This window comes from Nesoenas mayeri, assembly GCF_963082525.1.
Source record: "Nesoenas mayeri genome assembly, chromosome: 5".
NCBI classification, from domain to species: domain Eukaryota; kingdom Metazoa; phylum Chordata; class Aves; order Columbiformes; family Columbidae; genus Nesoenas; species Nesoenas mayeri.
In genome coordinates, this window is record NC_137548.1 from 34,571,183 (window position 1) to 34,590,244 (window position 19,062).

The 19,062-nt window shown below is 37.1% G+C and overlaps 1 protein-coding gene across 1 annotated transcript in view; it reads left to right on the forward strand.

Annotated features, from left to right (window-relative positions):
• Positions 1-19,062, forward strand: part of RYR3 (ryanodine receptor 3) — a gene marked incomplete at both ends in the record, with an annotated part of 242,982 nt that overhangs the window by 57,727 nt on the left and 166,193 nt on the right. The window contains 6 exons of the mRNA XM_080345568.1: positions 6,134-6,208; positions 7,145-7,223; positions 9,704-9,816; positions 10,259-10,358; positions 13,966-14,059; positions 14,914-14,988. Of these exons, the coding sequence (XP_080201694.1) occupies positions 6,134-6,208; positions 7,145-7,223; positions 9,704-9,816; positions 10,259-10,358; positions 13,966-14,059; positions 14,914-14,988 (536 nt within the window). The remainder of the gene's footprint in view (positions 1-6,133; positions 6,209-7,144; positions 7,224-9,703; positions 9,817-10,258; positions 10,359-13,965; positions 14,060-14,913; positions 14,989-19,062) is intronic.

Below are 19,062 nucleotides of genomic sequence, written 5' to 3' on the forward strand. Positions count from 1 at the left end.
TTATGAGCCTGAGGAGAACATATGAGGTTTTGTCTGAAACATAAATCATTGCCATAAAAGCATTGTTGCATTATAGTGCTCTTTGTTAATGGACAAAGCAAAATAATATTCTTATTTTGTAAATATTCTATCTCATTTCACTGAGCTAAGAAAGTATTTCAGGTATTTGGATTTAATTTGATTTATCATCACATGAAATGAACAGCTAGAAATTAAGTCGAATCAATGAAAAAAGTGACAAATTTCAATCTATTTTAGTTCAGATATAAAACCACAGTATTTTGCTTTGTAGTTGTGTAACTAAACTGTTTCAGTATAATTTCAAGTTATTTGATCTGTGGAAAGAAGCAAGAACTGTTGGATAGAAATAGTTATTTCAAAATTCTCTTCTTTGGGTTTCTTAATCTTATACTATATTCATACAAGCATACTTAATGGAATGCTTACAGCATAATAGTAGTAAAGCTTGTAAAGTGAAATGTTGTAACTGTGTTTGCATTTCATATTACTAATTTTCAATTGAATTATTGCTTCAAATCTAAGACATACTAAGAATGACCAAAAGAGGATTTCCACACTGGAGAGATCAGGATTCAAAAAAAACCTACATGCACTTTATTACACATTATTTGTTATTGACAAAGTTATTTAAGAACTCTGTTTTTCATAGAACTTGTATGCTATTTTGCAAAAGGTGATAGTGATAAGTAAAAATTAAGCCTAATCCAAAGCTCAGGTAGAGATTTGTGTGTATTTTCAATGATCTGCATGAGAAATTATCATTTTTCAATGATCAGCTGAACCTCATTGCTGGTTGTTGAGATGTGACAGACTTACCTCTCATCTACACATTAATACTTCTGGAAGTTTTAGAAGTTACACTTGCTGTTGCATCTTTGAGTCTCTTATAAGTAGGTAATTTAAATAAATTGTTCAGTTCTATATATTTAGGTAGAACTTGTGTTTCTTTGAAAGTAAATTAACTTGGCCTAAGGTCTCCACTCAGTTGGTCACTGCTTTGTTATATTCATACGTAAAAGTTTTAGGAATTAAAAAAAAAAAAATGTGGCATCACCTTTACTGTGTTCTTCTTATCAATGAACATCTGATATTTGAAAGAGACTGGAAATGCCACTTCTTAATATATTGCTTGGAGTGTTATTAACAAATCAATATTAAATAAGATTTTACAATATTTATTTGTTATGATGACTTCCAGAATTGCTTTCTGGCACCACGAAAACCAGAAAACTTGTATAAACAAAAATCTTCTGATTTCACTCTAATTTAGAGTTACATTTGGGTAGTGCTCACATGTATAGTCTCTTAAAGATGACTAAACTCTTGGATATTTTGCCAGCAACCTCAGTGCATTGATGTTTACCATACCTTTCAGATTTTTGCTGGTTGATTAGATGAGCTTGCTATTATCTTATATGACGCTGTGCTTTAATTGTTCCCAGCATAGTCCAAGAGCCTGGGTGGAAGATTTATCTTAATTTGATTGATTCAGTTCAGCTGAACTGAACTGAATTAAATTTCTATCTTCTTATGAACACAGCATGATAAAACTCTGGCTTTACTTATTTTATGAGACTAAATGGCAATTAATTACAGTGCAAATAATCTGCAGAACTACATAGTCGGTCAATTTTCATTTTTATTTTATGTAGAACCAGAAAACTCATAATTCCTTTGAGAAGTAGTTTTGCTGTCATTGTATTATGCTTACATACAGGGTTGACTCTGTCACATTAAATACAAGGAAATATGACTGTCTGAGGAAGAAACCAAACATAAAAATACAAGCAATCTCATCTAAAGTAATTTACTTAAAGATAACATTTCACTATACTTTCTTTTTTTGTCAAATAGAAATTTATGCTGAATTTTTTTCATGATGAGAAATTTCTATTAATTTATATTTGGGATTAATATATTCTGTGTGCAGTTTAGTGTTTTCTTCCTTTTTTTTAGTACAACCCCAAGGTGGGGGGAAAAAAAGAAAAGGAAAAAGAAAAAAAAATAATATGTGGAAGCAGTGGAATTTTATTATTTAAGTAAATATTTTAGAAGCGAGAATCAAAATGATGTTTTCTTTACACAAGGCTAATTTTTTGAATGTCATATCCATTTGTACAGAAGGGATACATTCAAAATGCATATTATTTTTCTAAAGATGTAAATGGCTATAGGGAAATAAACTGATGTCTTATTATCACTCTTTGGTTTAATTCCATATTAATTTGTCATTCTTGTAGCCGTCTTTTTTGTTTAGATTGCATGGGCATGAGATATGTGCAATAGAAAGACACTATTATTTATAGTCATAAAACCTTTGGTGTTTCAGTTAACATTTTTGCATCACGTGCTGCTGTTTGAATCACAGGTGTTAAATTCTTCCTTCATTTTTACTTTTTTGAGAAGTACAAGAACCTTATTTTTCTCTGTCATTTAGCGGCAGGATAATCACAATTATACAGGCTTACTCTGCACTACAGATCTTTACGTTAACTGGCCCATGTCCTGGCACACCTCAGGAAAGCTGGATTTCTGCTCTGTCACCCCCGATCTTGTGATGTCAGCCTTGGCACATAGAGTTTTCAGACCTCATGGTTATTGACCTCTTGTTTTCCATTGTTTTCTCCAGTTTAGAGTGTAATTTTTTATTTTTGCAATTATATTGCTTTCTAGAAAATGAAACTCTTTATGAAAAAAGTATTTGCTAGGGGAAAGTAAGATTAATTTAAACACTTTTAGGACTCCTAAGCAATAACATAAATTTTAGTATTTTCAAAATATTCACCCCAAAATGGAGCCAAAGGATTTAATCTGAGATTACTAGTAATGTATGAATATTTATATTTGGGATTGGCAGTAGAGGACAAATAATCTCTTCAGTAAAAGTGATCATTCTGTTGCTTTGGGAACAGCGGACACTAAAAAAGAAAATGTAGTCTATCGTGCCTTATTTATTTCAAAACTACCTTGCCCTCATTTATTTTGAAGCTGAGTACCATCCGTTGGTGAAATTGTAACAAGAACACGATAGTTCATATAAATAGCAAGGATGAAATAAAAAATGAAAGCCTGCACAATAATGCAAGAAACTTTCTGAACCGTAAGGATTTGTTACATTCAGAGAAGGTGGACTCTTAATTAGGTTTTGTCAACAGGCTGTTGGTAAGATAGATGGGATATTTTTAAAGTTACAATTAACTTATTCTGTTTTGAGATGTGTCATAGCTACCAATCAAGTTAAATGTTTTGTATTATGAGGCACTGTTGTTACCACCATGAAACCTAATTGGTGTGATAATAAGTAATTTCTAAATAAGATTTCAGAAGAAGCTGGTTTTGAGATGAATAATACAAAATGCTGACTTTTAATAGTTATTACACATGTAGAGACAAATGACACCATGGAATGTTGGAATGCACATCTTAAAATGTTCCTTTACATTCTGTTCTCACTACAAAGGCATTACTAAGAATAGAATTTGGCCTCATATAATTAACATTGCTCTTCTATTAGTTCCACCAGTCTGTCATTCCATGAAATGGTGTGCTTTCTATATTAAATTTAGTTTGGAATAGAGTTCTGCTGTTTCAGATTTTTCTAGAGGAAGACCATAGCTTATTTAGCTTATTTGATTTTGGGGATTTGTTGCCTCCTTTTTTTTTTTTTTTTTTTTTTTTTTTTAAAATGGGCCTTAAAATTCGAAGTGAATCACTTAAAAACTTTCAGTAAAAAAAATAGCATGAGCTGATTTATTGCTTGTTTTCAGCATGCAGATATTTGTTACAAATTGGTTAAATATAATTTTCCTCTGATAACCTGTCTGTAATTACAGTTTATTTTGTTGTTGAGGTTTTCCTTATTGATTAAAAATAAGTTGGAATCTACTAAAGAAGTATTATGTCCACTGTTATCTGAAGTTTTTCTGGTTCTCTTCCCCAAGCAGTAATAAATTAATTTCATATACTGTGCATGCAGTTTAGTGTTTTCTTCTTTTTTTTTTAGTACAATCCCAGGAAAACTTTTTAATTACATATTTTGGAGGAGCTCTTGAAATTTTTTAATGTATTGTGTCTGATCAGCCTTTTATAATGTTATCTAAAGGTATGCCATATTCTTTAAATGACCAGCAATAACTATCTTATATTTGTCTCCAATTTTTTCCAATAATCTAACATATTTTCTGTGTGGGTCCAAAAATTGTTATGAGTTATTTGTTTTTTGTTTGTGGGGTTTTTGTTTGTTTGTTTGTTTTGTTTTGTTTTGTTTTTTTCAGTTTGCTAGTGGTTATACTGAGAAATTTTACATAATTATATTGAACTTCTTGTGAAAGAGGTTATACACAATATCCATATAATTCTGAGAAATTTCTTAGTAAAATTTATTACATATAATTACATAAGCCTGTTAATGATCTGTTAAGAGCATTAAGTTCCAGTATAACCAGGGCCCAAATCCCTATATGTTATTGTCATTGTTATTAGCTAGTCAGATTTTTAATTTATTGTAGTTGAAATAACAGACCTCTGCTAAATTGCTTTTAGATTTTTATTCCTTCTGTTTGGGCAAATAACATTTATTTTCTAATTCTTGAATTAGTACTAAGTATTCTATATGTTGAGCTACAGAATGTAGTAGTTTCTTCAGCTTAATGTATTCTAAGTTGGCTTTCTGTAGAACAGTTGTGCACAGCTTATAAACCGAGTGACCTAATTAGTAATTTAATTCATTAATTATTCATAGAGTGCAAAACCATTTGCCTACATGTGTATAACCAATATTTGTGTTCCTGGAATTGCCTTTAGTTATCTTGGTCCCTTCCACATGAATCCAAGGAGAAGAATTATCTTAAAGGCAGTCCTTTCAAGCAATATGTAATGTACTGGAAACAATCCGTGTTCTAAAGTTATATTTTGGGGAATTGTCTTTCATATTTAATCCTTGCTTAAATACACCTGAAACAAGACAACCATAAAGTAAATGCTCTTTTAATTGGAAAAATAAAAGCTCTGTGTGTGTCAGAACAGTTTCAAGCAATTCTGTGAGAAGTTAGATGTTCTTAAATCAGCAACTCAGTATGATCTGGACTGAGAGAAAAAATGAAGTATCATGTTACCCACCATAGTATAATTAGTATTGACATTAATTGTGATATGTTTAATTGTGCAAAATTTGGAGATCACTTTCCTGAAAAAGTGCTTTGTATAATCTGGGATAGAGGATCCAAAAAAATATTTAAAAATCTTAGTTTCTGTGGAAGGCACCACAATAAACAAATAATTTAATTTCTTGATCATATTATATGTTTAAGTTTGAATAGGCTTGCTATTTATAAATAACGAGGAAATAAAATTATAGATGCAGAAAAAGGCTGAGAGAGGCAGACTTGAAAACCTATCAAGGTTGTTGATTGTTGGTTGTTCCATAGGTAACTTTCTTGTTAAGATCATTCCCTTGGAATTCAGTTTCTTCTGGTCAACAAAAGGAACAAAATGATGTGTATTAAATTCTCTAAAGGAAACATATGGAAAATCCTGGTTTGCCTCTCCCTAATCTTATCATAAATTTCCTTATTTGAAATTTATAACTTAGCTTGGTTCAAATTATGGATGCAGTTGTTTTAAGTAATCTGGTAAATACTTAACATTAACCCCAGCAAGTAGATAATCCTTAGTGTGTGCTTACACTATTCTGGGCAATAGGTGTGTTTTTCCTCTTTCAGATTTCAATTTGTATATGTCTATATATATACACACACTTATTTTATTTTTTTGTTTGTTTTAATGCATCTGAGAAGTTTATAAGAAAGGTAAGTAGTATAGTTTAATTTAAAACATCATCTTGTAAATGCTGTGTTTTAATTAATTATAATAAAAATTAGGTCACAATAAGAGTCTTTGATCAAGAGCAACATTTATTCCTTTGGCAGATATGTGGCTATTGCTGTAGCTACTTCATTATTAAGATTTTTGCCCAGAGTTTGCCCATTTCGTAATTTGCTTGAGAATTTACACCTATTACTTGAACTGTAGTAGCTCTTCATGTTGTTACACAATTCTGATCATAGTCCACACAGTGCAGTGGAGTTCTGACGTTCTCTTTCATGTTTGGTAGGCAGCTCAAGGGGGTGGTCACAGAACCCTGCTGTATGGCCATGCTATACTACTTCGTCATTCATTTAGTGAAATGGTAAGTGAAAGAGCACTTGCACAGAATATGTAACAAGAAGCTCAAATAAACATCTTCTTGTCAAAATAAAAATATAAATAGATTTGGAAGAGTGTTCTAATTTCTCTTTCTGCACTAGATAAAAATTAAATAGCTTATGGAATTTCAACACAATGGAAGTGGCCCTTATGTTATAGTTCAGATTCTTCAATTCGTTTCACTCAGAAGTGCAGCTGAAAAGCTCCTTTAGCCACAGATTGTTCGTGTCCATAAGGAATCAATTTTAATGATAATTCCATTAGCAAGTTGCTACTGTCACAAATGAACTTGTTGTGATGTGTGTTATTTTTTCCAGTACATTTTTATAAGTTGTTTCTTTTAACATCCCAGTGCCTATACCCAGAAACATGCTATCTTCAGGCTACCTTGTATAGATGGTGTTTCACTACATTGTACAACTGGAAAATTTTAACTGTTCTGGATCTTTGACTTATTAGGGCCCATACAAGTATACCTAATAGGAGGCTGTACTAGAAAATTCTACATTAGTCTTTAAACACTGTTACTTATGTTTATGAACCGTACAAATTATAGTTGCCTTGATATGCCAGAGTTGCAAGTCTGATTACAGCCTTTTAGTATGTTTCTTATATTTTCATGAAGCAAACTTGTTTCAGTAACGCTGTAATAAGACGTTTGCCTGTTCCTATCTGATGAACTATGCGAAACTTTTTAAGTTAGAAGCTAAATTGCACAGAGAAATATGTGCTGAAGTGGAAAGGGATTTTGATGCTTTAAAGTGAGGAAAAGCCTGTATACAAATAATATCATGCTTAACTAGGTAGAAGAAAATTAGTACAGGCTGATAGCAAGATGGAATAATATGCAGGTATTAATTTGGTGTATGTGTAAGGTATACTGTTGGGTTTTGTTTTCAATAACTTCTCTGTTTTGCAGTATTTGACATGTTTAACATCATCGAGATCCCAGACAGATAAACTTGCATTTGATGTGGGACTACGAGAAAATGCAGCAGGTAGGGCAAGCTGGTTTTGAGGGAAAATGTGTCACACATTTCTGTTTTTAGAAGAGGCGTTGGCATTAATAGCACTCTATGCTTATGAATGTCAAGTGTATGTGTTCATTAGAAATAAGATGACTGAAAGTAGATTATAGCTGTCAACACTGCTGACTTTCAGTAAATTAACTGATTTTGTGTAAGAATGTGAGAGTCCCTGGCAATCAAACTGAGTTGCTACAACTGTAATAATACTAGTGATAATAGTAAAAAAATTCTGTTGAATAAAATAATGATGCATTTGTTTTCTACTTGTATGGTTTGGTGATTTCAATAGACTTAAAGTGTGCAAAAACCATATATTGGTGCATTCACAGTATACATTGTAACCATGCAACAAAAGAAGTATGCAACTTTTAATGCAGGAAAATGGGAAAAAAAAAGTAATGAGCACATTGCTAGAAGAACAGAAGAAAAATTAAAGCATAAAATGGATCAAAATAATAATGGAACAGAGTGGAACAGATATGACACAAACAAGAAATGACAAAAAAATTAATAATTTCTAGAAGCAACACCTGTAACAGTGCTGCACACAGAACCAGAGGGAAAAAAAAACCGACAAACTTGTTCTTCCATTAATTATGAGATGCCACTTGGAGCTGCGTTAAATGAATTTAAAAGCAACTCAGCTACAAAAAGCCACAAACAGGATTAAATGCTACTGTATACATAGTGTTAATGGTTACTTACGGTGATGAGTACTCATCAGAAAGTAACAGGTGACCCTGTAGTACCCAGGCCCAAATATACACCTCGGAGGGAAAATCTAAATACCTTTGTACATACCTCATTAATGTGAAGCTTCAAATTAAGACACTCCAGTAGTATTATCATGCTGTGCTTTCTATTGTTTTTTCCATTATTTTGAAAATAAATTAAAATCAAAATAGGCTAATCAATGATGGAGAGGCACTGCCAATGTAGATGTTAAAATGTTTGTGGATGATCTTTGAAACTTCCTCTCCAGGTGACTGATTATCTGCATGACCTGTTTGGAATGAGTGAAGTTTGTAGCCATACAGAAGATGGTCTCAGATAGATATTAGCAGCCTGTTACTTGATTATATCTTTGGTTGCTGCCTTAGAGGGAGACTGTTTTCTTTAGGCATGTTGATAAAAGAAATGTATGTGTGGTATCTCTCTGAAAATAGTTTCAGTGAAATAATTTTATAGTGTTTTTCAGACTTATTGTTCATGTGTTTGTGCTCATGAGGTTTTGTAATGAATATCTGCAGTTGTCTTATATTGGTATTTGTTTAACTGTACATATACAAAAAAATTCTCATACACATAAGTAAGATATAAAAAGCAAGACATATAAGGAATTCTTAGTTGTCTTTCTGCACAGAGGATTTTTATAACTACTGCATGCTTGTAAACCTCATAAACTGAACACCATAATATCGCTTCCCCTTGCACTGCTCTGTCACCTATTAAACTGTCCTATTGAATCAATTTCAGCTGTAGAAACTATTCTTCAACTAGCAGGTACTGAGTGAAAAGCCACTGGATATTTAAATTTATTCTCTTTTTAAAATTTAGCACTTTACACTTCTATTCTTAAGGATGCAACTTTATTGTCTTCTTTATAATTAGATTCATAATTTTCAAATTTTCTTTTCAGGTGGTTTTACATGAGATTTCTTAGTTGATCAAACAGATTTTTGTGCTCTGTCTTATGCTACCAATTTTGCCTTTGTTTAGTTTTCTCCCACATTGCATTGCCCAGTGAGAAAACTGTATTCAACTAATTTTCTTCAGGGTCTTAACTAAACCCCTAAGGGTGCGAAATTGTGGAATGAATTAGGTAATCTTCCCAGAATCAGAGTGTATGTGTGCATGCAAAGTTATCTGTAATCTTGTATTTAATGTGTAGGAAGTGTTCTATGATTCTCACCCTAAGGCCTGGCTATCCTGCAGTCCTATGGTCTGTAGTGCTGATACTTGTAGTGTGGCAATATTGTAAAATTATGGAGTATTTGTATCAAAATTCTGTAATCTAAAATATAAATGTAGCTTAGAGTGGAAATGATACAGAAGGTTGTTAATTAGTTACGAATGTTAAGCAAAAGAAGACACAAATGGTGATAATTAAGACTGAGGTAGCTGTCAGCAATTTACTGTCAGTGAAGGGAATCTGAAGGGAAGGCAGTTCTGAGCAGTGTTTTGTAACTGGTTAGTTGCTTTAAAAAAACCCCACAAACATGAGAAGAGAAATATCAGCTTCAGTGATGACAAAGATTGGTTGACAAAAAGTTTAAAAGAAAAAAATTTGAATGGATTGAAAAGACAAATGAGGTGGTTTTATAAGGTGAATGTCTTATAAGACACAATTCTTTATTATGTTATTTCAATGTTGTATAAAGATATCCTTATATTTATTGAGAGTTGTCTGTTTTATGTAGCCTTTATTGATAAACATTTCTGTCCTTTAGGCGAGGCATGCTGGTGGACAATACACCCTGCTTCTAAACAAAGGTCAGAAGGCGAAAAAGTTCGAATAGGTGATGATCTTATCCTGGTCAGTGTGTCCTCTGAAAGATACCTGGTAGGTTTGTTTGTTTAGCAAGTGGAGACATGATGGGAAAAGACAAAGTGCTGTGAGGAGTTGTGGAAAATGGTTGGGGTTCTTGTGAAATTTTTTCTAATCTAAGAAATAATGCCTGGTTGTAATGCACTTATTTTTCTCGGTAAAAGATTTCCACCCCCCTTAGAACGCGACTGTTTCCATGCCTTTGTCCCAAGGTGTGCTTCAGCATTCGTCATCTTGAGAAGTTTTTATTTCTGTAACTCTGAAAGATTTCTAAGCCGCAGCTGGAGTCTGCTGGTTAGATTTAGAAAAATGTTCATTTTAGAAGCAAGTCACTACTAATTTTTAAAGAATAATTTGTATATTTATTATGTATTTTTATTTTGTTAAGAAATTAATACACTGAATATTTTTAAGTGCATGAATTTCACCCTTTTCTGCTATTGTCATCTTATTTCAGCATCTCTCCATGTCAAATGGAAGTATTCAGGTGGATGCCTCCTTTATGCAGACACTATGGAATGTACATCCTACGTGCTCAGGGAGCAATATTACTGAAGGTTTGCCAATTTATTTTTTTTAGAAATGTATATACTTTAGATGACTTTGTACTGTATTTCATAAAGAGTGAAAATGAAAACAAAAATTCTCACAATGTCAAACCAAAGATTTTAATGAAAATAAAGAAAATGAGCATAGAAGAGAAGAATAGCAGAAGGGAAAATGAGGAAATACAGATGTGTTAGCTGGATTAACTGGAGAAAAGCTAAATACATTCTGTAACTTTAGAACAGCAGAGCATGAAAATCTGCACAAGAAGCAGAGAACAGGTATGGTTTTTGTCTTCAGTCTAATTTGGGGGAGTAGGGACTGCAGAATAATTAAAAGCCAGTAAACTTAATAGATTTTATATGGGATTTTTAATCACCACGTAACAGAAATAACAGAAGAGAGATCAAACTACATGCAAAATGGAAAGCAGGTTTCTCATATTTCCTGTTTCATTCTCTTAGTTGTGTTTTTTAAGGATATTCGCTAAACATTCTTTCTGGATCTCACAGCCATGCTTCTTTATTGTCTCTGTAATAGTCAATGAAAATGAGCTCCCTAAATACATCCTCTTAATCAGCCTTAAAACCCACACCACAGGTTGAGGATTTCTTTCTAAGTACTTGACTGCACTTTACAGCCATGTTTGAGAAATGTCTTGTGATGAGAGGCTCATCCACTCAATCTTGCTCCTTATTTCAGTGCCATACTTTGTCATTAACACTGTCGTAACAATCATTGTACCTCTGCTGTTCTCTGTTCAAAGTGTCAGCCCTCCACATTGACAAATAGTAAATGTCTTTAAGTCAGTATCATTTTGTACCACTTGGCCCTAAAACTAATCGCTTATGCTGTAGTAATATACTGGACTGTGGGAAAAAATAGAGCTATAAGGGACGTGAAAGAGACATTGCATTTCCCTGGGATCAGCTATACTAAGTCTCGACAGCAGTAGACTACCCTGGTGCTAAAGACTAATGGTCACTAAGCTTATCTGAACTGTGGTTGGGCCCTTCTAACCCCAGGTGGTTTAAATCAGCATCCCAAAGTGTTCTTGTGCACTGGCCCATGAGAAACTTGTCTCAGAGTGATTGTAGGTACATAAGAACATATGGGATATGGATTTTCCTCGTAATACTTTCTGATTACTTTGTGGTTCAAGACATTTATTATGCTGGATCCCTATATTTACAAATGGTTGTCTGGTCCCCTGCTGTCAGGGGTCATAAACAGAATAGAGGTTAACTCTGGAAAAGTCCCTGCGTTCTTAGGTTTCACAGGTAAAACAAAACCAAGCAAACAGAAAACCCGTCCTATAGTAAAACTGAAAACTTGTGACAGATGACAAACATAATGAGCTACACAAAGATGATGGAAAATCAGTGGTATATTTTAGATTTCTGTAATGACAGGGATTTGGCAGCTAAATTTCCTAAGTGCTTACAGAATCACAAAGTGGTTGAGGTTGGAAGGGACCTGGTCTAATCACCTGCCTACAAGCAGGGACACCTAGAACAGGTTTCCTAGGATTACGTTTAGACAGCTTTTGGATATCTCCAAGGAAGGAGACTCCACAACCTTTCTGGGGAACCTGAGCCAGTGCTCAGGCACCCTCATGGTGAAAATGTGTTTCCTGATGTTCAGAGGGAATGTCCTGTGTTTCAGCTTGTGCCCAGTGCCTCTGGCCCTCTCACCGGGCAGCACTGAAGACAGTCTGACTTCATCTTCTTGACACTGATGAGATTCCCCCTGAGCCTTTTCTTCTCTAGGTCAAACAGTCCGATTTCTTTCAACCTTTCCTCATGTGTGAGATGCACTGGCCCCTTAATCACCTTAGTGGCTCTTTGCTGTACTTGGAAACCTTGTACTGTTTAGGTTAGAATTGGGCAAAGAATCCAAAATTGCATAACCAAAAAAATAGGGCCAGATAAGCAGAAAAGTAGGTTTTCTGTGTGTTTTCTGTGTGTCAGGCTTAGATTTAGCTCTATATATTCTTCCCAGAACGATTTACAGGAGGGATGATCTTATGTCAAATGATTTAGCAGCCTGGGTCAAGTAGAATGGACAGACTGAAAAAGTGGCATTTTCTCAGTCTAAAATTGGATGTTTGAAGTACTTTTGATGACTGCGGACATCAGGAAAATATCTTTTTTTTTCACATTCTTTCTTTGCTTTGACCTTTATATTAATTTAGTACAGGATAATTGCCAGTTACTGTTTTCCTAATTTACAAATTTATATTGAATCAGATGCATAGTGGAAAGTTTCTTTCTACCCTTCATCCTTTATGCGTGTTTGTTTTTTAAAAGGCATTAATTTCACTTCCAAGGTCAGAACAGTTTGAACTGAGGGTCTGATGAATCATTTTCTTCCTACACCATTTTTTTCTTTTATCTTTTTCTGTGAGGCAAAGTCCCTGGCTTTGACCCGTAGTATTTTTGTTAAATGGGTTGGAAAGTTAGCTTCCATTAAGCTTAATATTCAGAAATGCTACATGTTTTCCTGTCCTCTGTCTCCTGCTGCTGCTTTGCACTTTTGATTTTGACATATTATAAAAGTCAGAACAAACTGATGAACTCACCAAATTATTTTGTGTTCAGAACATTTAAATTGTATTAAGAGGGGAGAAAACTGTGGTAATATATGCTTGATTTGGCTTTTACCTAAAGCATTCAAATTTCAAAACATAAGTTGTTGCAGAAGTTTTTATTTTCCTTTTCTATCCCAGAATCCTGACTTTTATGTGTTAAGAGATTGCTTTCTTTTTGTCTTCATTTTCAGAAGAAATATTTTAAAGTGAAAAATATACTAAAAATAACATGTTGTCATACCAAATTTGTTCTTGTTTAATTTCAGTTATGAGGGAAAGTTTAAAAAACAGATATCAGCTTGGTCTTTTGAATTTTTAACATTTAGAGTGGAGAGGTGGGGTGGCATTATTTTCATAGAATCATTTTTGTTAGAAAAGACCTTTCAGATTATCAAGTCTGACTGTTAACACTGCAAAGTCCACCTCTAATCTATGTCCCTGAGAACCTCATCTATGCGTCTTTTAAATACCTACAAAGATGGTGATTCAACCGCTTCCCTAAGCAGCCTGTTCCACTGCTTCACAACTCTTTCTGTGCGGAAATTTTTCCAAATATCCAATCTAAACCTCCTATGGTGCAACATGAGGCCATCTTCTCTAGTTCTATCACTTGCTACTTGAGAGAACAGACTAACACCCTCCATGTTACCTCCTTTCAGGTAGTTCACAGAATCACAGTGTTAGGGATTGAAAGAGACCTCAAAAGATCATCTAGTCCAATCCCCCTGCTGGAGCAGGAACACCTAGATCAGGTTACACAGAAATGTGTCCAGGTGGGTTTTGAATGACTCCAGAGAAGGAGACTCCACAGTCCCCCTGGGCAGCCTGTTCGAGTGTTCTGTTACCCTCACTGAGAAAAAGTTTCTTCTCCACTAGAACAGTTGTAGAATAGTTGTAGAGAGGGAGAAGGTCTCTCCTCAGTCTTCTTTTCTTCAGGCTAAACACCCCCATTTCCCTCTGCTGCTCCTCACAGGACTTGTCCATATTCTCAATGTTTAAGCTAATAAGTAAACATGCTTCTTCTACAGGATATCTTCTTGGTGGGCATGTAGTACGTTTTTTCCATGGACACGATGAGTGTTTGACAATTCCATCTACAGATCAGAATGATTCACAGCACAAGTAAGTGGTGGTGCATTTTTATACATTTCCTTCTTTCAAAAAAGAAATAGATCGTTGACTGTCGATTGAATCTGAGATTAGGTTAAACACTCTACTGCTATCTTTAATTAGACAGTGATGTGATTACAAGAAGATGAGACCTGCTGAGAAGAAAATTAATCATAAATTGTTTTATTGCTGACCTTGCCTACTATCCATTGTATTTCTGATATCCACTATATATGAGAAAGGTTATACAAATTCTGGTGTTTGAATGACAAGACACGAATAATTACTGAAAGATGAAAAACTTTCTTATATATATTCTTGTGAACAGGACTAATTCACCGTAGATTGTATTTGTTTGTATTTGACTATTGAGTAGAATGCTAGTTTCAGCAATAAAACATGTCACTAATCCCCAACCAGTAATTCACGAAAATTAGATGGTATTAAAGGCTGAATCTCTCCACTTCCTTTTTTTTTTTTTTTATTACTCTGAGTTTCCTAAAGCTAATACATAATTTTACCTGCATTATCTGTTTTGTAAGGATTGTAATACAAAACTTTTACTTTGTCACCACCACTTTGTCTTTTAATCAGAATGTTAAAGTTACTCTAAGAATGGTGTCTCTCATGTCATATTCATGACGATAATCATTACTGTATGATACTGTTGTATATTTATTTTAATATTGTGTTTATATGTATTTAAGAGCATGAGTAATTTACATTGTGTATCATGCTCTCACTGATGAGTATGAATCATGTGTCTGTTGAACCCCATCTGTTTAGCTGGGAAGAAGCAGTGAATTCTATACAGGTGTGTAGCACAAATAAGCACAAGAGGATGATCTTTTGGATGTTTTCTATAGGAAAGTACTTTATGAAACTGGAGGAGCTGGCATTCGAGCAAGGTCTTTGTGGAGAGTAGAACCCCTTCGAATAAGGTACTGATATTTCTTGAATTTTTTTGTTAGCAACTCTTGTTTTGTTAACAGCAATTTGATTGTTACAGACCCTTAAGGCATAACATGGTGTCACGCTCGGTGATGGACTCGTGATGGTTCATTTACCTTGATCTCAGAGCGCAAAATTAAGGCAACCAAAAAGCCAAGGGGTTATGATTCAATCAAACAGTGTTACTTTGTTAATTTGCCGGTAAAGCGGCACGAGATTGGGAGAGAGAGTAAGAAAAGAAAAGGGAAAAGAAATGTGGAAAAAGTGAAAGTAAAGATGAGAAATAAGGATGCGTTACCACCAGTAGAGCTTCAGAGGCGTCCCTCTGGTCTCCAGTCCTGTAGAGTCCTACCAGTCCTTTGTTGTGGTTTGGGATCCTCTGGTGGGCAGATCTCCACAGTGTCCATTCAGGAGTCATCTCTTACATTTCTTCACCCCGCCTCACTCCCATTGTTTGAGGCCAGTCTCCGCCTAGATTTCATAACCCAGGCTTGTACTGTGCAGGCTCGAAAGATTCACGCTTACTTTTGCCAACGCTTACGTGTCCAGCATTCAGGGGTCTTTCTCTGGTCTATTGGGTGACCTCAGGACCCTTGGCGAGCTTCTGAGCATGCTCCTTTTCATTGGGCATTGTTTGGGGGAGCAGATGGGGAACAGGTGTGACTGAGGCTGCAGGTGAGAACACATCTTCTGGACAGCAGCTATTGTCCCTGGGTCGAAGAGACCCTCATAACAATAACTTTCAGGAGGCGGGGCTGGTTTGGCTGAAGCAGTAGGCGAAGTTCATACAGCAGCCATTGTGAGCAGCAGCCCCCCCGTATTGGAGAAGCCAGTGCAACACAATGCTTCTCCTCAGGCCTCTCTCCAAGCGTCCATGCGTTCTTTCTGTCAGGGCCTCAATTCTCTCGGTTCCTGATGGCCATGTTCAGGCAAATACTGCTCCATCTTCAGAATGACTCTCACACATGGGTAATATATTTGTCCTGGTATCTGATACATGTTAGTATGTTCAGTGTCAATAATAAAAAAGTAATATACCAAGATAGAAGCATACAGGGAATGTCAGTATTTGAACACGTATTTGCCACAAGGGCACATTGCTGGCTCATGGTCAACTTGTTGTCCACCAGAACTTCCAGGTCCTTCTCTGCAGAGCTGCTTTCCAGCAGGTCCATCCCTAATCTATGCTGGTGCCTGGGGCTATTCCTTCCTAGGTGCAGGACCCTACACTTGCCTTCATTGAATTTCATCAGGTTCTTCTCCACCCAGTCCTCCAGCCTGTCCAGGTCACACTGAATGACAGTGCAGCTTTCTGGTGTGTTGGCCCTTCCACCTAGTTTGGTATCATCAGCAAACTTGCTCAGGGTGCACTTAGTCTCTTCATCCAGGTCATTGGTGAACAGGTTGAAGAGGGAGCAACTACAATGTATTGTAGTATAGGATGAGGAGGAGTTGAGAGGCACGGATGAGGAGTAAGTTGAGAGTCTATGGGTGAGAATTAAGGGGCAGGCTGGCAGGGGTGATACTGTTGTGGGTGTCTATTACAGGCCACCAGATCAGGGTTAGGAAGCTGATGAAGCCATCTACAGACAGCTGAGGGCAGCCTCACAGTCACAGGCCCTGGTTGTTGTGGGGGATTTTAAATTCCCTGATGTTTGCTGGAAAGACTACTCAGCCAGCCAGCCACAGTCTAGGAGGTTCCTCCAGTGCATTGATGATAACTTTCTGATACAAATGGTGGAGGACCCGACTAAGAGAGGAGCACTGCTGAACCTCATCCTCACTAACAAGGAGAGTCTGGTTGAAGCAGTAAAGATTGAAGGCTGCCTTGGTTGCAGCAGCCATGAAATGGTGGAGTTCAGGATCTTGTGTGGCAGGAACAGAACAGCAAGCAGAATTGCAACCCTCGACTTCAGCAGAGCAAACTTCGGCCTTTTCAAACAATTGCTAGGGGAAATCCCATGGGCAAGGCTGCTTGAAGGTAAAGGGGCCCAAGATAGTTGGTTAGTGTTCAGGGACTGCTTCTACCAGGCTCAATATCAGAGCATCCCAACACGTAGTAAGTCAAGGAAGGGAGCCAGGAGACCTGTGTGGTTAAACAGGGAACTGCTGGGTAAGCTCAAGTGGAAGAAGGGAGTTTATAGATAATGGAAGGAGGGGCTGGCCACTTGGGAAGAATATAAGGCTGTTGTCAGAGGGTGTAGGGAGGCAACTAGGAAGGCTAAGGCCTCCTTAGAATTAAGCCTGGTGAGAGGGGTCAAGGACAACAGAAAGAGCTTTTTCAATTATGTGGCAGATAAAATTAACACCAGAGGCAATGTAGGCCCACTGATGAACGAGGTGGGCACCCTAGTGACAGAAGATACAGAGAAGGCAGAGTTACTGAATGCCTTCTTTGTCTCTGTCTACTCTGCCGGAGGCTGTCCTGAGGAGCCCTGTACCCCCAAGGTCTCAGAGGAAGTCAGGACAATGGAGGAGTTTGCCTCGGTTGATGAGGACTGGGTTAGGGAGGATTGGGCAATCTGGACATCCATAAATCCATGGGTCTGGATGAGATGCACCCATGAGTGCTGAGGGAGCTGACTGAGGTCATTGCTAGACCACTCTCCATGATCTTTGCCAAGTCTTGGGAAATGGGAGAGGTGTCTGAGGTCTGGAGGAAAGCAAATGTCACTCTAGTCTTCAAAAAGGGCAAGGAAGACCTGGGTAACTGTAGACCAGTCAGCCTCACCTCCATCCCTGGGAAAGTGATGGAACAACTTATCCTTGGCACAATGTCAAGGCATATCAAGGATAAGAGGATCATTCGGGGCAGTCAGCGTGGCTTCACCAAGGGGAAGTCATGCTTGACCAACCTCATAGCCTTTTATGAAGACATAACGAGGTGGATAGATGATGGCAGAGCAGTGGATGTGGTCTACCTTGACTTCAGTAAAGCATATGACACAGTCTCCCACAGCATCCTTACAGCTAAACTGAGGGAGTGCCGTCTGGATGATTGGTTAGTGAGGTGGACTGTGAACTGGCTGAAGGAAAGAAGCCAGAGAGTCCTGGTCAATGGGGCAGAGTCCAGTTGGAGGCCCATAGATAGCGAAGTGCCTCAAGGGTCAATACTGGGGCCGGTATTATTCAATATATTCATCAATGATTTGGATGAGGGACTAGAGTGCACTATCAGCAAGTTTGCTGATGACACCAAACTGGGAGGAGTGGCTGACACGCCAGAAGGCTGTGCTGCCATCCAGCGAGACCTGGACAGGCTGGAGAGTCGGGTGGGGAAAAATTTAATGAAATATAACAAGGGAAAATGTAGAGTATTGCATCTGGGTAGGAACAACTCCAGGTTCCAGTATAAATTGGGGAATGACCTATTAGAGAGCAGTTTAGGGGAAAGGGACCTGGGGGTACTTGTGGACAGCAGGATGACCATGAGCCAGCACTGTGTCCTTGTGGCCAATAAGGCCAATGGCATCCCCTCTACTCTGCCCTGGTGAGACCGCGTCTGGAATATTGTGTCCAGTTCTTGAGTCCTCAGTTCAAGAAGGACAGCTAACTGCTGGAGAGGGTCCAGCACAGGGCAACAAAGATGATTAAGGGAGTGGAGCACCTGCCTTATGAGGAAAGGCTGCGGGAGCTGGGTCTCTTTAGTTTGGAGAAGAGAAGACTGAGAGGTGACCTTATTAATGTTTATAAATATATAAAGGGTGAGTGCCATGAGGATGGAGCCAGGCTCTTCTCAGTGGCAAACAATAATAGGACAAGGGGTAATGGGATCAAGCTGGAACACAAGAGGTTCCACTTAAATTTGAGAAAAAACTTCTTCTCAGTAAGGGTGACAGAACACTGGAACAGGCTGCCCAGGGGGGTTGTCGAGTCTCCTTCTCTGGAGACATTCAAGAGCCACCTGGACATGTTCCTGTGCGACCTCACCTAGGCGTTCCTGCTCCAGCAGGGGGATTGGACTAGATGATCTTTTGAGGTCCCTTCCAATCCCAAACATACTGTGATACTGTATTAGAAGGGGTGTGGTTAGTAGGTTAGAGGTTCTCCTTCCCCTCTACTCT